Here is a 25852-nt window from a genome sequence, read left to right as displayed (position 1 = left end):
ATTGCCAGACATGGCTTTAACCGTTAAATTCATGTCAAACAGTGGGGCTTCATATTTCTAAATCCGACCCGAGCCATGAAGGAAGTGGCCGTTGCCCGGTTTGCAAAAGATGAGAGCTAATTAGCCACAACCATACCATACAGGCATAAACCAAGTTTCCTTTAGGTCAATGCAGTCTGTTTACCCTGACTCTATCCACGACCTGAGTTCAAATTATTAACTCAAACAATTCTGAAAGATTTGAAGTAAGAAAAAAAAGGTTTAGAAAATAGATCATTCAGCAAATTTTGGGGAGCCATTCAAATAAGATAATATTGGCATCTGATTGCTTTATTACAGAAATTACTCCATGATAAAGTGATTCATAGTGAACTAATAATCAACATTTGCCTCTCCCTTCTCGCCCCCACGTGAGAGTTGATATATGACTAAGGGAAATTTTTGAAGGTGATATTCTGAAAATGTTCGTTCACTAACATGTCTTTGAATTAAATTTAAATAAAAAAGATCATTCCTTTAGTATTCGTTATGGTTGCTGTATATGAGCGATAAAGTAACAAGCTAACATGTGCTGAATCCACACAACTTTACACAAAAAACGCAATTACTGAAACAGGATGTATGTTCTCAACAACAATCGTGCAATCAAATCCAAAATGCGAAAATAGAACTATGCAGTTTGCAATTAAATAACAGCAGGAAATAGAATGTTCTCCTTAAAAGCCATTCATCAAGCAGTATCGAATTATGTTTGACAGTAACAAGTAACCAAACATTACATGCTTTGAAACTTTTGTAGGCTACTGTTGAAGTCTTAGTCTCAATATTTTTGCCTACTGAAATTAATCGAAGCAACGTGCATGCCTAACAAAGCATATGGAAAACCCAAGAAATAGTGAAATAATTCGAACCTTTTGAAGTGCCTCGCTACGTCCAAATTTGCATATGCATTTATCAACAAAGTTTGAGACACAACCGCATTAGTGATCTGTAAGTTTATATACCAAACATTAAGGTGGGGGATTATATTGCACTAAAATACGTATACTTTGAACAAAACGTTAAATAAAATTATATACAAATGTACACCAAAACCTTTTTGGTCAGATATATGTTTTATATTTTGTACCGTCGATCTATGATCATTGGGCAAATTCCTAATATTTGTTAACTTACATAATTTGCTATTTTGTTATTGACAAAAACAGTTATTTGTGGGATACAATGTTTATTTCGTTTCTGGTCCCTGCTATACAGCTAATTATTTCAAACTAAATACTGTAGCAATAGTGCTTTAAGAACAGAATCTGGGATAGTACTTTAAATATGTACGTTTTTGAAGATTTTAACTAGCCAATTTGCTTTTATTTCTTCGTAAAATCAGTCTCAGACTGTACATGAACCTGTCATATGGTAATAATGGGGGACATCGTGGTGTCTAGGAAGTAAATCTTACATTGACTATTTTGGTAAATCATTGAACGCATATATTACGGGAAATATGCAATTCGTGGAAAGCAATATCCATGTATTATGTGAATAATAATATCTCATAGAAACCTATAAGGCACTAATTATTTGTGTTGTCGAGTTCATGGAGAAATGTTAAGTCAAAGTTGATTTTCCGAACATCACTCAGTTTTCTCAAAGTACAAAAAAAGTAGCGATGCGAAGAATGTCTAACCAATATACAAGGTAATTGCGAGTGCGTAGAAAATATTAAAACCATACATTTGCAAACCTGTTTGTGGATAGTTATAAAGAAACTATAATGTGTGAGAGTTCATATTATCTAAAATTAGATCCACGTGTCATGCGTGGCGTCATTTTTATCCTTTATATGTGCAGATTCAATTTAAAAGAGGAATCTAATTCATTCATTTATCTATTTTAGTACCAGTAAGGTAATGCTTTATCAACAACAACGAGATAAATAGTCAAAGAATTGATGATATTGTATATTTAGAGCATGACTAATGAGTCCAGGTGTATTAAAGAATTTTCAAACGTACTTGGCACAAATACACACATATTTCCTCGAGTCACGGTCATACTCGTCATACTCAGCCTGCTTGGTATACTTGGGCATATTAAAGGTTATTATTATCATATTGTCAAATGCGTTTTTGCTATTTGTTCTTTCAAACAAAACGAGAGACTGACAAGTATAACTATATAGTTAGTGGATTGAGCACAATTAGCACAAGTAATGGCAGACGTCATTATTTATTGTGTAGCTTGGCGTTATATATCTACCAACAGCAACTGGAGTAAAAATAGGATGGATCGAGGTTCAAGATTTATCATGCATCAATAATCCACTACTGCCAAATTTGTATTCGTGGGGTTGATATCAGCTTGCTTATGTCCAAATATCAAGATGGAAGAACCAGCTAGAAATTGTGGAAATGCCGTTTTTCCATTTCCTCACCAATAATTGGCTGAGCAATGTCTGTATTATATTGCATGAGAAAGCTATTTTGAAGAAGACAAAATTATACACCCTTCTTGACTTCATTGATGTTGTCAGAATGCTGACAGGAGACCTTTCCAGGAAATAAGAAAAGTTGTAACTGTTGCGTGTCCTGCAATCTTTTACTCTATATTGCTAGATTGGGCATGAAGCGGAGCACGTAAAAGCAGCGGTTTCTCAGATATTAAAAACAATTCTGCAAGGAAACCCATTTCATTAGAATGTAAATGTAGATACGTTGTGGCAAAGATGCGGCACTATAACATGCTAGAATTTGTGGAAATTGTGTGGGAAGCACATTGTCCTTTTCGGTACAGCATTCATCTGAAATTTCACAGGATTCTTCTCAAACTTGTAAAGATTATATTGTTCTCTAAAGCATATAACAACAGAAAAACAACTGAGGACGAAATAGATTTATATTATATTCACTACAATAACAGCACTAACTAGCCGGCTACAGATTAAAACATGCTGAGTGATCATTGTTTTGATTTTCCATGAACCCAACTCCATCAGCTCTCTTTCAATTTTAGGAGTTTATATTTGTTTACCTTCTCGTTTGTTTTATATACCTTTAAAAGAATTGAAACATTTTTACATTTTAAGTGTTATTTTGTAGGTGCACGTGTTTTAAGGTTTCCACAGTTACATAAAGACTTAATTGAATGATTAAGTCTGTCCATGACTTACGTTACAATAATGGTGATCTGAATGGTAAATAAAATAGATCCACAGAACGACCTAAATTTTCAACAGAGAGACAAAATTAAGAAAATCATAGTTCTTATTTATCCAAAAAATCTTTCCCTTACATATGTAGGCTCATTTTAGATTCCAGGGATCAATCCAGATTCCATGAGTATATATTCATTCCCACAGTTATAAATCAGATCCAAGGACATCAAGGATGATATTAAATTATTAAATGTAATATGCAACAAACATAAGTTGACAATTTACCTAACAGTTATATCAGTGGACTAAAGTTTCGTTTGTAAAGACGACTATGGGGCTGTTACAATAAAACGGTTTGTTTATAAATTTGTTGAATGAGGTCTGGTAGCGGGCATTAAAGTAAGACCCTACCACAGTGACTTTTCTATACTGCATTCAAACGAAGTCCTATCCCTTTCCGGTAATGACGTTGGTCTTTGTGTACATGGAAACAACAGACATAAAACGTATTATTTCAATGCAAGTTTGAATTCACTGCAATGATACTGGGAAGTCAATGAAATATAGTCTAAAGTCAACACATGATATCCAGTATTCATTCCAGTAAAGTCTGAATTCAATGCACGATATTCTGAATTAATTACAAAAATTCCTGAATTAATTGCAAGATAGTGTGAATTCATTGCATGATTGTATAAAATCAACGCAAGATAGTCTCAATTCACTGTAAGATAGTCTGAATTCAATCCAAGATAGTCTTATTCACTGCAAGATATTTTTAATTCAGTAGAACATTTTGTGAAAGTTTAGTATATTATAGCATGTCTGACAGCACCGAATAAAATAAGTCACTATAGAAAAGAGTTGCTATAATTTTAATTAATCTCAACCTGCTTTCACACTTTCAGCTGAGGCATCATTTTCATCGAGCTTTAATAAAAGCTTGATTAAAGTATGCTGAGAAACAATTTGCATCATGTAGTCTATTCGTCCATTGAGAGGATTCCTTTTAAAAACGCACATTCTCTAAGAAATCAAAAATTAAAGTAGCAGATAGACACACATCTATCTCTCTCTCTCTCTCTCTCTCTCTCTCTCTCTCTCTCTCTATATATATATATATATATATATATATATATATATATATATATATATATATATATATATACATGACGGAACAAGCAAAGACATTTGCGTAATTCTTACGTTTTGGGACTGGTAGTTTCATTTTGTGTCCAGTGCAGAAAAGTAAACAAAGCTTGATGAATAGAAATAATATATCAGAAGCAAAATGGACCACATTATGTATGTATGTGTACCTTAATGGACGAGAATAGCAGCCTGAGATCGAGGGTCAGGCATGGAAAGAAGTGTTGAGACATTACATACTTGATTCTTTCAATGTATAAAAGATTGAGGCCATTATTAGAACGGGTTATAATAGTAATCTGAGGGACTTTTGTCACTCGATGAAATTTGTTGGTCCTTATACAATTTTTTTTCTAACCTGAGCATAGTATGCATAGGCTATGCAGTACTGTTAGACAAACTCTTAAGCCAGTGGACATTGGTTAAGAGCCAAAACGACTTTTGTGTTGCATAAAGCCCAATTTAAATCTCAAATTGCAAAACATACAAATGCACACAAGAAGAAATATTCATGGCTACCAACGGGTGCATAACATGTATTAATATAGTTTTTTTTATTTTGTGGGATTAATTACCAAGACTACGATAGTCTGAATTTCTAATTCACTCAACAGAAGGATCAGTTTCAGTTTTTGTGTTATTAATGTGCTTTGTACCTCAAATCAGGCAGGAAAATAGTTAATTATGGACTCACATACAAAGTCTTGTTCTAAAGCTAAGCAATAAATGCCAGGAAGATTGTTGCAATCGAATTGCCTTGTCTCAATACTTGTACAGTAGTAAATTCAAACTATAGCTATCCCCAAAGGTAAAACAGATCAATATACGTGTTTGTGATTCCCGGACTCAAGAACGAGTTCGAAATATAATATTGTTTAAAGATAAATTATTTTGTACTGACGTATTTAACGTTTTACAAAATGGCACAATACAGTCAGCGTCAGATTCATTGTCAATTTCCAATGTGTTCATCTTGCACAATCATCTTGCACAATCAGAGTCCCGCTGAAATTTAACCCATTTATAATGGATTTCCAACCGTACCGTGCTCCATCAATGCCATCGTTTTCAGTTTAGGACAATGAAATTGTCAACGGCGATTGCTATGTTAAAGTAATATTATTTGTAGTCGACGGAAAAGCTAAATGTACATGATTAGATTCGAGGTTTTGATGTGGATGCAGGAACTAAGAAGGTACATCTATACTGTAAACATCTTGCAAGATCACTGCCGCTCATCTTCTACGACTAAAATAAAGATATACGAAACCTTTGAGGCACACAAAAGTCAGCGCAAAAAGCTAACCGGCTTAAAAGTTGTAATATAGACAAAAATAATGGCAGTACACAAGGATTTTTTTTCAACTTCCGTAAAAATGAGGCAACTAAATAGTTGGATCTAACTGTTGAAAATGCAAAGGGCAAATCTGTTTACTCCGCTGACGTGTGATTGCTGCTGATGTGTTCTCGCTGCTGTCGTGTGGTTGCCGCAAAGGAACTCTTAACTCAGTAGGTTGTCGTTGTGTGTTCATGTAAATACAGATAATTGGACTTTTGCAAGCATGTAATTCTTCCATGGAATAATATGTTGAGAGTTCATTCAAGTGAATGGTCGGATAAAAGTACATTTGCATATATCTCTGTTCTCAGTTTGATGAAACAATCTTTCATAGAGCCGCCAATCTCTGTAAGAACCGACAACACGCAGGTGAGAATAACTGTGCCTCATGAATAGCAATATATACCATGAGTACATTGGGCAATATATACCATGAGTACATTGGGCAGTATATATCATGAGTACATTGGGCAGTATATATCATGAGTACATTGGGCAGTATATACCATGAGTACATTGGGCAATATATACTATGAGCACATTGGGCAATATATACCATGAGTACATTGGGCAGTATATATCATGAGTACATTGGGCAGTATATATCATGAGTACATTGGGCAGTATATATCATGAGTACATTGGGCAGTATATGCCATGAGTACATTGGGCAATATATACCATGAGTACATTGGGCAGTATATATCATGAGTACATTGGGCAGTATATACCATAAGTACATTGGGCAGTATATACCATGAGTACATTGGGCAATATATACCATGAGTACATTGGGCAATATATACCATGAGTATATTGGGCAGTATATATCATGAGTACATTGGGCAGTATATACCATAAGTACATTGGGCAGTATATACCATGAGTACATTGGGCAATATATACCATGAGTACATTGGGCAGTATATACCATGAGTACATTGGGCAGTATATACCATGAGTACATTGGGCAGTATATACCATGAGTACATTGGGCAGTATATACCATGAGTACATTGGGCAGTATATTATGAATGCGGACCTTAATATACACTAATAGCCGCCAAAAATCGAGGGCCGGAACGGAATGATTTGAGGTGAAGTTACTCACCTTGTCTCTTTCATAGCGTGATAATGTTAGAATTGGCCAAGTTACTCACCTTGTCTCTTTCATAGCGTGATAGTGTTAGAATTGGCCAAATATGTAGCTTGAGAAACAGTTGTCACTTAGAATGATTTTATTGCGTCAAGCTATAAATATTTCAACAGTATGCATGTTTCAGCAACCTGTGGTTAATTGTTCAAACCATGTACGATGCATAGACTATGATCAAGCCATCATACTTAATATACTTTTAGAACATTAGCCTTTATTTGGCACAATATAGCCACTATTGTGTTGATGTGCTGTAAAGCGTTACTTACATACATACATACATACATACATACATATAGTGTAATATCTTTTGTGAAGAGAAATTCTCGATACACGTTTATTACTTCTTATTCACAGACAAATCTCTGAGGCGGTTACCAAGGCAGCTCATCTAAATAAACCTATCAGCATCTCTTGACACTATGTCCTATTAGGTACATGTAATTAGACCTACGCCTACCAAACACCATTACAATTACGATACCACCGGAAATCAATGGCATATGAGTGACAATGATTGGAAGATATCAAGAAGATCCAATGTTCTCCGCGGCTGCTTCAATCCTGCAACTATTCCAGACGCAAATTTTATAAATTGATCGTGAAGTCAGACCATGAAAAAGAGTCAGTTGTTTTAAAATGTTACATTAAAACAACTAATATGCTTTCATGTTATTATCGTTTATATTCTTGAGAGATTATATGCAAATGTTGTGCTTCTAGGAACTTATAAATAGGACGGAATAGTCATATTCAAAAATACAAAATTGTTTTGAATACAGAGAAAACTCAGTTGTTTCACTTTAGCCAACTATATCACTAAAGGAATCATGTTTTACTTTTCAAATTAAATTATAATATTACAATATTAATGTGGCAAGAAGATAGTAGACTATTAAGCAAAACATCATCTGGATTATTTCGATATTATGTTAATCAAAGTGCGCAACTTATTATACACATACTGTGTAATACATCACTCCTTTGTCATTCATTCTTAGGACAATGTAAGACGCAATGTTGTTGAATGCTAAGATGGTAAGACGCAATGTTGTTGAATGCTAAGATGGTAAGACGCAATGTTGTTGAATGCTAAGATGGTAAGACGCAATGTTGTTGAATGATAAGATGGTAAGACGCAATGTTGTTGAATGCTGTTATGGTAAGACAACTCTACAATCTCCTTACCTCGAGCACTTTTGACGAGAGCACATGTAATCGCTGATAATGGTGATATATAGATATATATGACTCGGAGAATTAAACAATAACACCCACGCAAAATGACAGTAAGAAATCCACCTTCCTACATGAGCTATTTTGACGTTAACTGGGCCTCCCCTGATTTCATTGAATTCGTACCATCAGCCTCACATACACTACAATAGAAGAACACGTGCAGTATGTAGTTAGTGATGACCGAATTATTTTGTTATCGGATGAGGGAGAACTGAAAACGAGCCATTATCCCGAGTGCCGCTTCACTTTTAAATTGAAGTTTGATCGAAATTCGATATTAAGTTCTCAGTGTGCTGTGGCGATGGCATGGGGTATTTATCATTGCTCCATTATCTGACATCACATCATGAATGCATTTGATGGATAGAGCGTATTCATGTAGTGTTTTATCATTTTTCATATGCTAAACCATTCCAAATTCAATGAATCATGCCACTGGCAATAATATACTGAATACAAAAAAAAAATACCAAAAACATTTAAAAGTAAAAAAAACCTTGTAGATCAAATCAATAGTTTAACTCAGTGCGCCGAATTGCAGTTTTCGCTGGAGTCTTATGCAATATCCAGTACATTCCTTGCAATGAGAGGAAAATAAACTAGAACAGAAATGAGGGGTTTTGCCATTAATAGGCAGGATCTAATGAAGAAATTGTCATTGTATAAATTATATAATTAAATTATTTGTTAAGTTTTATAAAACTTTTTTTTTTCTTCTTTTATTTTATACATTCTTTATGTTGCTTAGTATAGGATCATAGTTTTGTAACAGTAAGTTTACGATTCTAAATAAATTTATTTCAGCTTTCAATTGTAAAATCGCCTTCCAGATATCAGTCTTTGACATAATTAATTTTCGTAATCAATGGTATGGTGATGAAATTCAGTATTAAAAACAAAGCCAGAAAGCAGTTTCCTGCAAGGTAGAGAGTTATCCGGAGAGGAGTATTCATTTAACTGAATATTATTTACATTCAAACGTACGTGATTTCAGCCATTCATGGGGAGTTATTTTACCTCAAATATATTTAATTATAAAACACCTGCATATTTTATCTGTAGCACATTTTCTTATCTCAAATGCACAACAAGAATCTTTGCTAATGACGTGCGACTGACGTTAGTTCTAAACAAAAACATCGTGATTGCCTATCAGAACTGTATTCCAAAAGTAAGTCGCATGTAGTCAATTCCTGACATGCCTAAGTGGACGATTCTTCATCAGAATACTAAGATAAATTACCACCACCAGCTCCCAAAATAGGTATAGGATGCACGTTTAGCGTCCCTCTCTTTGGCAAACGTCACGAATTGATCAATGACTAGCTTTGAAAATGTATCCTTCTTGACTCTGTAACACTTATAATTTACCAAGCGTCGCACCGCTAATTGCATTAATGATGTATGATATTCAATAAACCCCACTGAGTACAGTGCCATATGTCAATTGCAGGTGAATAGACGATTTATTAAGCACCGACTTGTTTTAATACTCACGCCTATCCCTGCAGATGCCATGATTCCTCCATAGTATATTATCTCTTTAATTTTCAGAATTGGGTCGTATAGTACAATCAAATATAATTGTGAACTTTGTGCCTCAGCATCTCCAACAAGTGTGGTTTAATTCAGGTCACATAGCAGTAAATAGCATAATCAAGAAAAGCAAACGCTCTTGGTGTCCAGTGCAGTCTGGCAATAGATAAAAGAAAATAAAAATAATGGGTGTTGATTTAGTCCATGGATAACCATTGTTTAGTATCAGTATAACTTTGCAATTTCAGCAACGAAATCAATGATATTTCCCATGATGTTTTCTCCGAAAAGACGTTCGCATAAAAATATCTTTCTTTAATTGAGTCAATAGCAGAAACAACAAATACTAAAATATTTTATTGTAAATATGTGATATTTGTTTTAGCCGTAAATGTGGAGTTGACTTTCCACCTACTTTGTGTTTATTTCTTATGCAATTTCCCACTGCTTGACCCCAAATGATCGTCAGAGTAATAAATTTGACTTTTGATCAGTTTTTATATAATTTACTTTTCAATCAACTTGTTCCTGCTGGTAGAATCAATCTGCATTCGATATGCATCTTTAACTATGAAGCGCCATTATTTACGAATGAATGCAGGCAATTAATCACACAAAACTAAATATATTTTGTGATCGAAGGACACTATGAACTGGATTGTTGAAAGAAAGAAACGGAAAGGTATGCCAAAAATATGATTGTACAGAGATTGATTGTTTCATTAGTACAACTATCTGTTCTACCTAAAATCAATATGTTAAAAACGTAACATAAAATAGCAGCCTGTTTATGCACAGGAGCCTTGCAAACAACGTTTAGCTATCTTGTTACTAGACATTTATAATCATATATAATATCACAAACGGCTGCATAGATGGAGAAGTGAATTTAAAACATACAGCCCGTGATAACGTCGTTTTATTGTCTACTAGACTCTATATGAAAGTTGTTTAAATATTAACAGTTTTTCGATGTAAACAGAACAATGCACAGTGCAGCCATATGCTCCTCGTTGTCCTGTCCTTGAATACATAGCCATGAGTTTTAACTTGAAACTTTGTTTCCACCAATCACTAATGACGCTATTTTAAACGGTTTCTGATTAGCTAAAGGTTTAATCTCTCTCTTGAGATCAAGCTCCGAGTTTTATGACCTTTAAGAATATCATTTCTATAAAAGGATTTTCAAAGTCTACAGAACGTTCAAGGGTAGCCCTTACTCATACTGAATTGTTTTATCAACTTGTGATTCACTTCGAAGGATATCCGAGTAATAACAAAACAGATGTAACACTACAAACAATAAAAATTAAAATGGCACCAACAACATTTAAAATCTGTCAATAAGCATCCTTGTTCCGTTTAATTTTGCAAATATACCAGCAGATAGTTTACAAAAACAGCTGACCCGTTTTCTATAACCTATTTGAAAACATATAATTCCGTGATACGTGTATCTTGTCCTGTGTACTTAGCTAATATATGCCGCACACATTGTGCAGTGGTTAAATGAAAATTTGCAGAAATGTATTATACAGGCACTGCATTAATTACAAGCCCATCGAGAGCCGGTCCCGATTCAAAAATTAGATGCAGAAGATTGGATGCTTTCTACAATAACTAACGTCGATTCACGTTTCATAAAATCGTTAATGATGTAAATTTGCATGTATCTGAACAATGTATAATGATATAAAAGAGTGAATATCAAAATAGCATCAACTGTAATTAAATACAACATCTAGAAGAAGAAAATAAAAAGAAAACAAAACAACACAGCAACTGAAACATTCAACACTGACTACAGTCACTGACTTCATGTGTGAGAGCAATTGGATATGTTGTGCTCACATAGACACACTCTAGATCCATACGTGTATAACCAACCTTGTGAATATCATGTTGTAACGTGTTTACCCTCGAATAAACAGTAACACAAGAAAGAGTGAAAACAACAAGCTTTGAAAAATATAACAAATAATTTATTTCGCTGGGAAAATACTGTAAAAGTAACAAAAATATGAGAACTTACGGTTTCCACAATCAAATCCAAAAATAATACAAGAATAATCCACGAATAAATTTGTTTTGAAGTCCTAATATTGAAATGCTCTAATGATTCCAAGTTCGAGTCCCGACGAAAAATCCAAGATGGAACGCGATGACGTATGATGTAGCCTGTAGTGTGTTGACGTCTACAGTTCCTTGTACAAACATAATAATTAATCCTCCGGTCTCGGAAATCCAAATAAAAGTTTAAACAATAGTCTTTGTTCAAGAGTTCTGTATGAATACAATAACATTTCCAGAGAAACGAATTAATCTTCTAGAGTCCAAATAATGTGAAGGAAAATCAACATATAACTCAAAAACTCAAAAGTTCATTTCTGGTCAGAACAGAAGAAAACAACTTGACATCATGTGTTTAAAAACCCGGACTCTCTCTCTCTCTCTCTCTCTCTCTCTCTCTCTCGACATACCTATTAATACTCAGTATTTCGCAATTTCGGAAATGCCTAATTGCGAAATATATTACGAAGGAGAGTATGACGTGATCATGTTAACATGTAAAAGTCACATAGCTCCTGTATGTCTTTGATAGGAACCAATCATTTCACTCCTAGAAAAAGTTGTTTACTTGACCCACAATTAAGGCCAGGAACTAAGCCAAAAATAGAAACAAGTGTTTCTATTATTAGGTATCTAAGGAAAACTCAGGTCAAACTGAATTTTCTGGAAAATATCAAATTCCTAGTGAACAAAATTACATTATATTGACATGTAGAGAAAACAAAAAGACTCCAAAACCCAGAAACATTCAAACACAACTCAAATCAAATATAAATTAAATATAATGTATGTAACAATGAACCAGTCTCATCGTTCAAATAGATGGCCATTTCATTTCCCAGTCATAAGTTATATAACGATGCATTCAATTACATCAGTGTTTATGAATTCATGTATTGATAGAGTTGTTCCGACTACAATTTATTTTAAAAGACCGCTTTCTTTGTGCAGAAAATCGTATTGCCCGATATAAAGCTTTTAGAGGATTTAATTCAAATACATCCAGTAACGAACGATCACGCTCCTAACATCTCACTCTTTCATAATATATCACTGCCATAAGTCTGTTTTGATCCGAGTCATCTAAACTTTTGTTCATCATCTCTGCACACTGGAACTCGACGAAGATGACTGGGTTCTGGATTACGTCTCTTATCATATAGCAAAATTCAGAGAATCATACAATGTTTGACAGCTAAGATACCCTTTACTGGGACGACATCGGTATTTTATATCGTCTGCTGCGTGTTACCTTGTACGATCGCCAGCTTATTATTTTCCTTCTAAAAATAGATAAATTCATTACATGTTGAAATACAGCCCCTGCAGAGCACAGATCGCTGCGAATAACAATCTAAAATGAGTTTTATAAACCATTAAAAGCATACCATTTTCTTTAAGTGACATTTACAACTAAATTAACAATATTGTCGCAGTGACATTATTATACCCAACGGAGGGGTATGGATAAGAATATACAAACTGTATTACTGTTCTAGACTTACACATTACAAAATGCATTAAATCGCTGCATAAGCTTTCAAAGATTATCCACTTAGGAGGTTGCATATCAAATTGTTTTGATATGTAAATGTAAAACTTCAAGAGTCAGTATTTTTGATGTCTTATAGAAGCTTTTTTGTTTTTTGGCCTAACTCCATACGGTAACATTTACACCTTGGCTGATACGCTGTTGTTGTTGCTGATTTGGATTTAACGCCATGTTTCAGTGCAAGATAGCTATACATGGCGGCCAATATATTAGTGGGGAAAAGAACCCGGGAAAATCCCGATAGGAACCACGGGGAAGCTAAAGGCAGCTGTCTCACATATCCACACTGGGCGACCCTGAGACTCGAGCCCACGCGGACAGCGGTGAGATGGCAGTGATCGGTAAAGGCGGGCGCTTTATCCATTCTTGCATACCTTCAGCTGGCTATTACGTTTAGTTTTGCGCGTCCCTGAAAACCTCAAAGATTGTATATGAACTGAATGGCAACCTTACCATCCAAGTGTGAGGTAATTGTACTTCAATTTGCCTAACACTAAAATTCATTCGTCGTCAAATCAGATAATATGTATTTATTGCTATTGGTCCTATTAAGAATTTGTTCAATCTTAATTAGCAAGATAATGTCACTGACCGGTAACTAGTAAACTCTGTCTCCCGATTAATTAGTCGCCATTCTCTCAAGTTATGCCATATGGGATAGTTTGGAAATGCATATTGGACTTAAGTGATTTGTTAGCTTTACGTTTGGCAGCGTACATCATGGGAAAAAGATTCCGTACTTTCACTAACACGGATGATGATACTTAATGCGGATATTCTGTTCGATTCGACATCTTCAAGATTTATCACACAACAGCAAACTAGATATTTTCGCCACATGCATACCTCACTACAATCTGCTTCATAGGGAGCTCGTGTTGGGAAATCAAATTTAGGAAATGATGGGCATTCAGGGGCCATTACATCTCTAAATGATGACGTGGAATGGATGAAATTCAAATCCTTTCATTCTCTACAGATTTGACGGATAGTTCCAAGGGCCATAACCCTGTCCGAAATGGTAAAGATAAAACCCATAAAAAGAACATCAATTTCGAAGAGACAACGTTCCTACCAATTCCAGTCAGAATATACTGAATGGTTATTGAGCAATATTGATTAGAAGCAACATTCCATGTATCCAGAGATAGCTCAGATCATTGATATTTCCATCTACATACATTTATATTGCGGAGTTAATTTTCCTTTGACTACTTAGAATAGCGAAGCCCTCTGTATAATTGTGCAATTATGTTTATAGACTGTTGGATCTTGCCGAAAGAAATGTAATGATGCAAGTATGCTCACAGACTTCTGGATATGGAAAATAGAAATGCATTGATGCTCGCATGTTAACTTTACTGGTGGATCTCTCCAAAGTAAGCGTAATGGTTCAAGCACTGTCGCCGATTCCTGGATCTTGCTAAACGAAATTTAATGATGCAAGCACTATCAACGACAACTTGATCTTGTCACAGGAAATGTAATGAAGCTAGCATTTGAACTGATAACTGGATATTGTCAAACGAAATGTGATGATGCAAGCATCGGAACTGACCATTGGATCTTTCCACATGGAAATTTAATGATGCAAACATTTGCACTGTCAACTAGACCTTGTCACGGAAAATGTAATGATGCAAACATGTTCACAGACTTCTGGATCTTGGCAAATTAAATGCAAATCAAATTAACCTGTAGACATGGAATGGAATGGGAGTGTAATCAAACTACGGCTTCATTTCGAAGCAAGTTATCATATTTTCACAATATTAATCTATATTTCTAATGGACCACATATCTCTTAACTCATACTGATTATTATCCAGCAATGTGTTTGCTTAATATAACCAGCGTGGGGATTGAGTGCGGGTGTATCGGAGATTCATTCAAACAATCCAAAAGGGCTCCGAAATAGTGGTAACATAATTTCATTTGTTAAATATTCATACGTATCTATATTTTTATATTGTTTTCAAAGGCATTTTTTAAAGAATAAACTAGGAAATGGATCAGTATATGTGTGGACTAAACCCGTATTGAATTAACAATTTCACTACACATAATTGATGCGGTGGGACAAGCAATCGCTGAGACTATATTGTCTTGCTGAAGTATTAGCTTGCAGGAAAAACTAAAATCAGCCAATAAGAGAACAAGTTCATATATACGTCATATCTTTTTTTATTATTGCAGTATTACTTGGACAAATAGAACATGCAAATTGGGGAATAAGCTTCAAAACTCGGAGGCCCAGCTGCTGTATATTGTGAATAACCATGGTTTGAAGAAAAAAATGGTCGACTTTCCAACTAGTGATAAATGGACCCCATTAACAGGTATATATTCATTCACCTGATAGTGTTAGTGACCACGGTAATATAGCCATTACTCTATCTAAATAAGTACATGATTCATCGAAAAAAGCCGTTGAAACTTGTATTTTGTTTAGCAAAGTAAATTTTGATGTAATTAGATCGGAAGAAAGTGCCTTTGCAAAATGCAGGTATTTAAACAATCTGGAATAAGGGCGAAACATTAAAGCAAATTAGAAAGAAAAATATCGAATCGGTATATGCCGAAATGGCTGAAACAATGAAAACAATTATGCGGTGTCTTTAGCCACTTCATTGAGATGACTTCAGCATGTAACTTAAGTACAACAACAACAAAAAAACAATAGTAGAAACGTATTTAGGAACTCAAACGCTTTTACATGAGTTAAGTAGATCAAACGCTTATGGTCCGGAACCTATCTCCTGAGTTGGTACCAGTTTTTACACATGTCTTTCAATAATCGTTAGATATTTGACAATTCCCAAAGAACTGGTCTCTAGCGAGTATATTCCCAAATAAGGTGTTCGCGTAATGGCCAGTGATTACAGCCCAATGTCACTGTTTTTTGCAAAGTGCTTCAGCAGAAGATGGATAAAGGACAGTATGCAAGGAAATACAATTGAACGTGGATTATGAAAATATTCCATACTGTTCCTTGTGGGGATTATCATAATATTGTGAACTAAATTTTATTAATGTTATTAGTATTAGGATTAGTATTACTGTATTATTATTACCAAAAATACACGTACAACTGTTTCATTGACTACATAATGATAAACTGCTTATGGCCGGTATAGGTTTTTATCTTTATTTAGTACCACCTTCAATGTTATTAGGACTGACACAATGCCTATTAAATATAAAGAGTATGTACAGAAAAACAACTTGCGTTCAATTTATCCAAGATTTATACAAGATCTACTTCTTGGCACTAAACAATTACTCATGTAAGAAATATTTTTATTTCAGTGTATAAAGACTCCACATAGTTGTACAATATATAAACGTTTGTGGGAACAAAAGTGAGGATTTTTTATCAGTTATTCTTTCGTACACTCACTGCTAAATGTTACAGTATACGTAATTGAAAACAATGGAACATCATCGTTCCAATTATTTTTTTTCTTCACCATACTTGCACCACCTCCCTACCACATGTACTGAATAGCCCTCTAATCAAAACATTTCCATAATTAGTAACTTTTATTAAAAAATATAATAAAGCAAATTGATTACTAAAATGAATGGAAACATTTTTTCGGATTCAGACTTAGGAGTCTTATTTAGCCCCGAAGCATTGTATGCTTATTTGAATACAATGCAAATTAACCACAAAAACCAGTGCAAAACTAATCTTGTATGTTGCAACTAGCCTTTGGGGTTTCTTTTATCATTGAGGCTTTGTGAAAGGCAATTACAAAACAGAGACAAACAAGGCAAACACAAACGATATCCGTCTTATAGCTTTGAACTATGATGGCAAAATGGCAGTCACGTAAGTACTGGCCTACAAACGAGGAGCAAGAACGACGTCTGTTTGTTGATATTAAAGTGGTATAGTTTCATATTGCATCCGGGAAAGTTGCCTCGTTATTAACAATGACTATAAAAGCGAAAAACAACAACAACAACAAAATGAAGAAGAACTAGCATACTACCAACAAAAAGAACAAACAAGTAAAAATAACTAATAAGTGAATGAATAATGAACTTTATAAAAAGCCCGTTATCTATCTGCACAATATGGACCCTAAACAGATAATTATTTTATTTTATTTGTGTCTGGGTACCTCTTTGCAATCTTCTTGATTTAAGCCGCATAGTTTCTTTGTATCCAGTATGATCCCCTTGCTTTCCTGATTTTGGAACTGTCTCAATGGCTTATCAGGATAAATAGTATCCGGTGAACGTTCTCCCTGTCTCTGTATTTTACGATGTCATTTCGTTTTGTTTGTGTTTTTTTTTTTGTTTTTCCTTTTTTCTTTTTTTTTTTTTTTTGTTTGTTGCCTCTGCCATCATGTGTTTGACATCGCCTCAGTTCATCAACTCTAAGGACAACTCATCCGACCTATTTTGGAATGTTTCATCGTCTAAGTAAATGCTTCTTATTCTCAGTGCCTCGATGTACGAGACATTCCGAATGCAATGCTTTGAATGACATCTGGATGGGAGAATTTAATGGTGTTTATCAGCTGGCTTCCATTACATGTCTCTATGGATTTTTTTTTATACAAGTCTGCTAGTAATGTTTAGAAACACGTAGAGGTTAGATATATCTATCATAAAGTTTACTAAAGAAAGGATGTTGGTTACAGTTGAAATAAAGTCATCGAGATTTTCTCTTCCATCTTGTCATTTAATTTCTGTGCCGTCGATTAAGCATATTCATTAGTATGGTGTCAGGCTTAGCGATACCAAACATACTTCCTAGTCTTTACCTGAGTTATTATCATATCATGGGTCAATTTTTACCAAGGTAGTCTCATTGCATTGAAAATAAAGTTAAAGCGTTTGAAGATTAGCTCTAGAAATGTACGCAGGAATGTATGGGCTACCGTTGCAAGTCTATATTTTGGGTTACTTCTTTACATAAGCGTGTAACTAAATGAAGTCCAGATTCTTTAAAATGAAAGTGACCTTAAATTAATTAATATAAACATAGCATGGCCTTTTCCATGTAAGAAATCAAAATACTTAAGTACTCTATATCGCATGGTACACAAAGGAAGCAAGGTTTATATAACTATTTTTATATTACGTTTAAAAAAATCTTCACCAAAAGAAAATTACTTTTGCTGCTCGAGTGTTTTCTCGGTACCAATAAATGTACACATTTCACTCAAACATACACACACACCCTTAGGATGTCGATACACACATAACAGGCCAATTAAGTCATATAAAACAGTACAAATTACAAATAAACACTCCACAACATAAATTGTTGATATATGTTGAAGAGGTTTGGAACAGTAAGGTTGGACTTTGTGAAATCTGAGCACTTTACTTTCTTTATGAACTACTATTGTTACATAGTTACAACCCCAAAATCACTATATAAGACTACAGGTTAGATTCTACAGGCACGTAAGGGTTATTGTACATAAAAGTAAGAGAAGACGTACCTGTTACTAATTGTCCAAAAATATTTGCTGAAGTAGTCTTTAAAAAAAAAATCATATTTTAGCAGATTAAAGATCATAAAATGAATAAGGTAGAAGGTATGATGGTTGTTGAATTATTCGCAGTTTGACACTGAGATCGCATTCGATTTTTCATGTCTTCGTGGCCTATTTACAGCAGTCCGTACATCGTTAATTCTTAACGTTTCGTACACATTTTAACTTTCTTTCATATTACTGTTTTTGCAATTAGTAAAATTAGTAAATCATTATTTCTTTTCATTACTTGAAAGAAAGCAAATTGTACTTTTTAATCGTACCTTTAATATGAATGAATGTATATGCAACTAAAATTGCACTTAAATATAATTTAACGTTTGAAAAATATGGCCCATAAATGTCAGAACCTTCGCGTCTATGTATGAGCTACGAGTGTCGTCACGATGGATATCGCGGGTTTAATGTTTTACCGAATTGCAGTTGCTGTACAGTTTGTTTTTGGTTGGTTTGGTTCGTTTTCATGTGTATTACGGCATTTTTCTGCACATCTTAGGCCATACTTGGCTGCCTTTTTGTATATTTGGTGGAGGAACAACCTAGAAAAACGCTGGGAAAAAACATAACCCACGGGAAGTTAATCGAAAAGCTTTCTCACATAACCACAAATGCTGAGCCTGGAATTCGAGCCACGCGGACAGTGGTGAGATAGCAGTACTCTGTTAAGACAAGTGTCCTAGACCACTGGGCCACCCGGATCCCTTGTTTTGGTATAAGTGAATGCGTAAAACACACAGGACAACAATGCTAAACTATATGGAATGAAGATGCATTGAGATTGTAGAGATAACACGACGGAACAATTTACAAGGCAGTACAATTTGTGAAACTTGCTACAGGAGCTTACCTGTTTTACCATACAAGGTAACAGAAGTTGCATACCTGTTGTTTTACTTCCACCAAGAGTTCATCGCTCTACCTTATACTAAGGTAAAATAGTGACTTCGTTAGTAACCAACCAGGAGTGTCAGTGTCGTAGGCCCAAAACTAGTATAGCAGGTGTCTCCCAAATAGTTATTCATTGACGTTATTCGCACTAAAGCGGTACCATCCTCATCACGACTAGTTTGAAAGCCTCCTCCTGAACTTCACTGATGGATTGTTAGATCCCCATCGGTATAGTAATAATGGGAAGATGCGTACGGGGATTCCGTACTTCAGTTAGCTAGAAGACGACAGTTATCTGCGGTCTCACGAACACCAGAATTGTGACGTAAATGTAAGCGAAATAAAAATGTAATGACCACGTGATTTCGAGCTGCACAGTAAGAAATGATTTTACAATGTCTTTATGAAACTCAGCTACCGAAAATATCCAGTAGATGCAAAACGAGATATCACATGTGGGATCATTAGGATTGCCTTTCAAAGATAACGTTCCACCACAGAGATTGTTTGCAGAGAACAGATAATGAACCAACATGATTGGTGTTCAACAGAGCCTGTTTTCGGAAGACAAAGACATGCAAAGAATACACATATTTTGCGCACTTGATGTTATAGTTTCAAAGAAATAAGATTAAAGTTGTACCATACACCATCAATTGATTAGAATTGTGATCTGCGAGAAACAACATCCATTTATGTATTGCCAGCAATTTATTTTCAAAATTAAAAACCAAACAATTTGCTGGCAATGCATAGCATATTATCTGTATTCACATCATCCAAACCATTTGTAAATGTGTGTGTGTACGTGCGCGCGCGTGTGTGTGTGTGTGTGTGTTTTATTTGGAGTCTAGGAGGAAATATACATAAATTTTTTTAATAAACTGCTATTGTAAACATGTATGGCTTCTTACTCTTTTTGAACAGGAACCATGTTGCATGAGAACTATTTCTGGCATTAATATTTTCCTTCCTTATTTTATTGGCCATCAGTGTGTGAATTTGATCACTACTTTATTGAACAAAATGGAAGAAATAATGTGTTAAGTGGAGAAGGAAATATATATATATATATATATATATATATATATATATATATATATATATATATATATATATATATATATATATATATATTACAAATAATGCTGTCATACCATCCTACCTGTATGATAGTATTATCTGTATTAAATATTAATTCTGGCTACTATTATTAAGCATTCTCCTATATATTCCAGGGTTAGCACTTTCCGTTCTGTCTGGTGTATTTTTTTAATTCTCTCTCTATCTCTATCTCTCTCTCTCTCTCTCTCTCTCTCTCTCTCTCTCTCTCTATATATATATATATATATATATATATATATATATAGAGAGAGAGAGAGAGAGAGAGAGAGAGACAGAGAGACAGACAGACAGACAGAGACAGACAGACAGACAGACAAACATACAGACAGACAGACAGACACAGAGAGAGACAGAGAGTGAGAGAGATAAATTCAGTTTGATGCACATGTCCTTTACCATTAAAGTTAAAAACAAATAGCTTGAAAAAAAAAATATCATTCGCCAAAATCGTCAGGATATATAACGCTACAAAGCTGGGTCCAGAAAGCGATACTTTGGAATATCCGACGTTTTCAATCATCCTTTCTTCATTTCCATTTCGATTCAGTGATGACAGTTTTGATTTACATAAATGATTTACAATGCGTTAATGGTGAAAATGTTCATAAAACCCACCAGATTTATTATTAAAAAGAAGCGAAATAAAGAGGATGAGAGCGGAAACAATATTAATGTGAACTTTTAGAGGTGTCTAGAGATCATTTAGATATCCCCTAAAGCCCTAAAGGTGCCATCATACATTCATTCCAATGATTAATTGGTTACAACTCTCATGTTTCCATTCCACCGGTAGTGATAAACAGTGTATACAATTACATTTGAGTGTTTACGAATTTGGTTCTATATGATGTTATCGGTCAAAACATTTATTGAAACAGACGGCCTGTGATAAGAATCCTCTCTGATAATGGTGCTGTGAAGCCCTGTCGATGCTATAGAAACCATTCGAAATAAACCTGGTAATGGCATGGTCATTTGTATGCCGTCCCGTTAGATATCACAACATCGAGCAAATGTATTTACTACTCGTATAAAACATTACACCAAATTATTTGTGACTATTAAAATGTGAGGCATTCCTCTCTCATACAATCGAATATAAAAAAGCTTTTACGTCAGGTACGAGAGTTTTTTTTTAATACATTATTTAAGAGCAATAATTGCTGGATTTATCTGGATCTACTTAGTTACATATATTATGTAAGGTGATATTACATTTAATGATATCTGCTGAAAATATTTTCAACTACATGCCCGAAACAGTGAAGCTGTCAGTAATATATAGGAGAACCGATTCTTCATCATTGAAAACGCAATATTGACCTAGATATTCACGCTGTTGTGATTCCGTTTCTCTGAGTTGAAACTTCATTTCTTAACAAAGATTTACCCATGAGCCATCTCTTCTTTAAGGGAACGTAGTGTGTAAGAGACCGAAGCACCTCGATTAATAGGTAATTTTCATTAAAATATTTCTCTCAATGGTTGCGTCAATTCCATATATAATACTTTATATGTTATATAACACTAACATTCTACTTAAATTAGTCTATTAGTTAACATTCTACTTACATTAGTCTAATAGTTTCCAGAAAACTAACCCAATTAATATTTCATCTGCTTTATATTTATCCGCTATATGTTCGAGCTGCTCTAAATTTATCCGCTATAAACTTTACTTATGTGCAGATCATAGGTCTCTACCTTATATGTATCCGTCCGCATTTGACATCAACACGTTTCTTTATGAGGCATGTGGGGATATACACGATTATTATCAACACATTTAATATCAAGATAAAGCAATAACAAAACATGACATTTTCCCCTTTAGCACAGCTTATGTTTGACTTTGAGTTTTATCCTAAAACAGAGGCAATATTTGAAAAGTAGAAACCACCTGTGTAACATTGATAGATAACCTTTAATCAGAATCATTTACACTGTTTAAAACCAAAACTTCCGGCATGGAATACGTTCGGACATTCTGAATTGTAAGTTATATGTGCCCACAAAATAGCGATCAGTGTAAGGATCATTGTGCAAATTAAGGACTCAAGATAGTAGGTGCGGTTGCTAAGTTGCTGAACTCCTTTGTAGGATTATAGGGTTCGATTCCCAAACCATGCTTGAGCAGTGCCGCATTGTGTCCTTAGGCAGAACACTTTACTCTCGTTTCCCTGCGATAACTAATCCACATGGCAACGTATCTAACAAGCGGTTGTATTCAAACCAAGCTAAAAATATTATTGAGCGTCTCTGAAGCACATCATTCATTTAAGATCTAAGAAATACCAGTGTGAATTACGACTAAAAAGGGTTACCAGTTTATGTTGTTTATTCGATGTTTATAAAATAATGTATTTTATAACCGTTCTCTCTTTTTTATTTAAGACAAATTACATCCCGAAACATCGACTCACACCAAAGTTACTATATATTACGTGTTAAATAGAATCCTTCATAATCCATAAATTTGGAATGAATTATTACAATTGGTAAATTCACCATTTGCAAGACACTGCATTATTTGTCACCGACACCATCCATAGAAAATGATAAAGAGTAATAGTTGAATAAATCTCCAAAAATTCCTCAAGGTTGTTGCTAATAATGTTAAGCAATTATAGCGATGGTACTTTGTGTAACCAAAATCTACAGTAATGAAAAGACCCATGAATGTTGATGTGTGTGACACAGAGTGATAAATCTAAAGTTGCTTTGATTGCGTAAAACTGGCAAAGATCAATCATAGAGATTCTTAACATGAATAATATGGCACACTCTGTAATAACGATATTAACAACAGATCGCTCAAACACAGCATCTGACAGTAATTTACATTTAAAGATTAACGTCTAAATATTTTAGAGATCAACACCATACAAAGTGCATATAGAATAGTCCAACCACAGACAAGGCCTTAACTGAAACCTATTTCATTTGACTTTAAATCAAAGGGCAAAGCTCTTTATTCTAACAATAAAGAAGCAACAAAGCATCGGTTAGGACAGGATAGAACTGACGAAGAGGTATAGGCATTTCGGGAAGACACACACTTACCTCTGAAAGGCACGACGACATTGAGAGTCAAGCAGTCTTCATGCTGGGTTTTTGTGAACTGAGCTATTCTTAGCGTCTGAATCAGTGATGCATCGGGCATGGTATCTACCAGTTCCTTTTCGCGCATGACCTTTTGGGGGCAAGCTGCCCTGGGACTCCAGGCGGACTCTATTCCATTCCATCGTTCAACAGGGCCTGTGGGGGGCAGGAATCGAAGAGCTCTGTTTCTAAGTGATGCATACTGTATACCGCTAAAGGCCTCAACCGGTTTAAGCTGAACACTAGCTGTGTTTGGAAATTCTACCAAAGCTCCTCTAAGCTTTCCGTATTTTGTGGATACTACTGATGGGCCCAGTTGCTTGACTATAACTCTTGTTGACGAACTCTCCAGTATTAACATAATGATTGCAAAATGTATTTCCACTTTTATCAAATGCATAATTGTTACTTGAAAGTCAACCATCATTATTAGAAACTAATTTTAAATCTCCTCTCTTGCAACTCAATTGTTGATATACGTTGCTTGCACAAACACGTGCACTATTTGGTGATTACATCATTGCACATAATCCACATTTTGACCTGATTCAGGGAATTACATTGTGTCTCGTGCACTAACAGTGCCATTTCCGTGATATTAACTTTTTCAATACCCTCTTGCACCAACGACGGCTGCACGACTGACGATTCGAATGTATCCCATTGGAAACGCGCTGTCTTTGACGAGCAACGGCACCTACAAGCTATGCCTTCATTGATTGAAGCCAATTCATTCATTAGAGCTCTTTAGAGGAATTCAAATGCAGTCAATGAACGGTTCTCGATGCTTCTTGGAATCTCTGAAGCGCTTGTTAGAGGCTAATTTTCTATTACGCTTAATTTTCGAAGCGAATAACATGCCGCACCAATAACCGTTATCGTTTCGCCTAAGTCCGGAATTTAATCACACAGTAAAAAAAAAATGATTGGTCCAATAAATGTAAAAATAAAACAAAATAGATTATTTCCAAAGACTTAAACAGATAGTTCGGTCCAGCAGCCGCAGTGTGGTTAGTAAACCTGCTATGGTATGTCTCAATACATGGAGTTGTCACTTTGTTTATACATGCTCGACATTGCACGGCTGTGCAGTGAAATGTGGGACTTTGTTGTTATGCCTACAATCATCAGTGAATCTAATACCGAGGACACTTATCTATACACGTGATATGGGAGACTTAAGTCGATGTCTAAAATCCATTTTAGTCAAATTTGCTTATCATACAAACGTGGAGAGCTAGTTTAATTACCCAAGCAAGATTGATAAACAGAGATATAAAAATGTACTTCGATGTATGACAAATGAATGAACGAAATGAACTGGGTTTAACAACATCTAAGCGAACCTGTAAATGAATATTACCAGTATCTATCCGAGTCGTCAATGTATTTTTGGTTGATGGTATTAACCACATGGTAAAATTACACGATTCGTGCTTAATTCCTCCTCTATTTTTCTCTTTTCACTTTGATTCTTGAGTAGTGACGACGCATTATCGATAAAAATGGAACTCCTTATCTACACGTGTGCAAAAATAACAGATGCGACTAAATTTCTCTTCTCTTCTCAAAAATATGTATTTTTGTATACATTATATTGATGCAGTCAGGTTAAAACAATAGAGCCAGCAAATATAAAAGCTTAACGTTATCGATCGCATCTCATGACGTATGGCAGTTTAAGCGGCCAATATGAGTTATGTGCAGGGGTGTTTCTCTTTTAGGCATTGCTGTGTGGAATTCTGTATGGGAGAGACATAAACTATTACTGGACATTTATTCTAGCAATCAATTAAAAAATTAATTGAACACAGTTTGTACATGTCTTTCGATATACAAACGGAAGTTGTACATGTTTGCAGTTTGTTGTAGTTGAAATCGTCTCACATGCAAGCCTGCAAGGCGAACTTCAGCATCTAAGGAATAAGTAATCAAACAAATAAATACAAATGTATCTGGCGCTGTTAGTATTTATAACGATATAAATAAATTGGGGAGATTTATCATGTGGAATAAAGAATGAGCC

The 25852-nt window shown here is 34.8% G+C and overlaps 1 protein-coding gene across 2 annotated transcripts in view; it reads right to left on the bottom strand.

Moving 5' to 3' along the window:
* Positions 1-24515, bottom strand: part of LOC149799928 (neuroligin-4, X-linked-like) — a 66648-nt gene extending 42133 nt beyond the window's left edge. For both annotated transcript variants that reach the window (XM_089959384.1, XM_089959385.1), the window contains exon 1: positions 23788-24515. In XM_089959384.1, coding sequence (XP_089815510.1) covers positions 23788-24253 — 466 coding nt within the window. In that variant the 5' untranslated portion in view covers positions 24254-24515. The remainder of the gene's footprint in view (positions 1-23787) is intronic.
* Between the last annotated feature and the right edge of the window lie 1337 nt (positions 24516-25852).

Source organism: Sinohyriopsis cumingii, chromosome 5, assembly GCF_028554795.1.
Source record: "Sinohyriopsis cumingii isolate HCF-2022 chromosome 5, ASM2855479v2, whole genome shotgun sequence".
Classification (NCBI taxonomy): Eukaryota; Metazoa; Mollusca; class Bivalvia; order Unionida; family Unionidae; genus Sinohyriopsis; species Sinohyriopsis cumingii.
The sequence above is the reverse complement of the archived record's forward strand: the minus strand, read 5'-3'. Positions and strand labels throughout refer to the sequence as shown.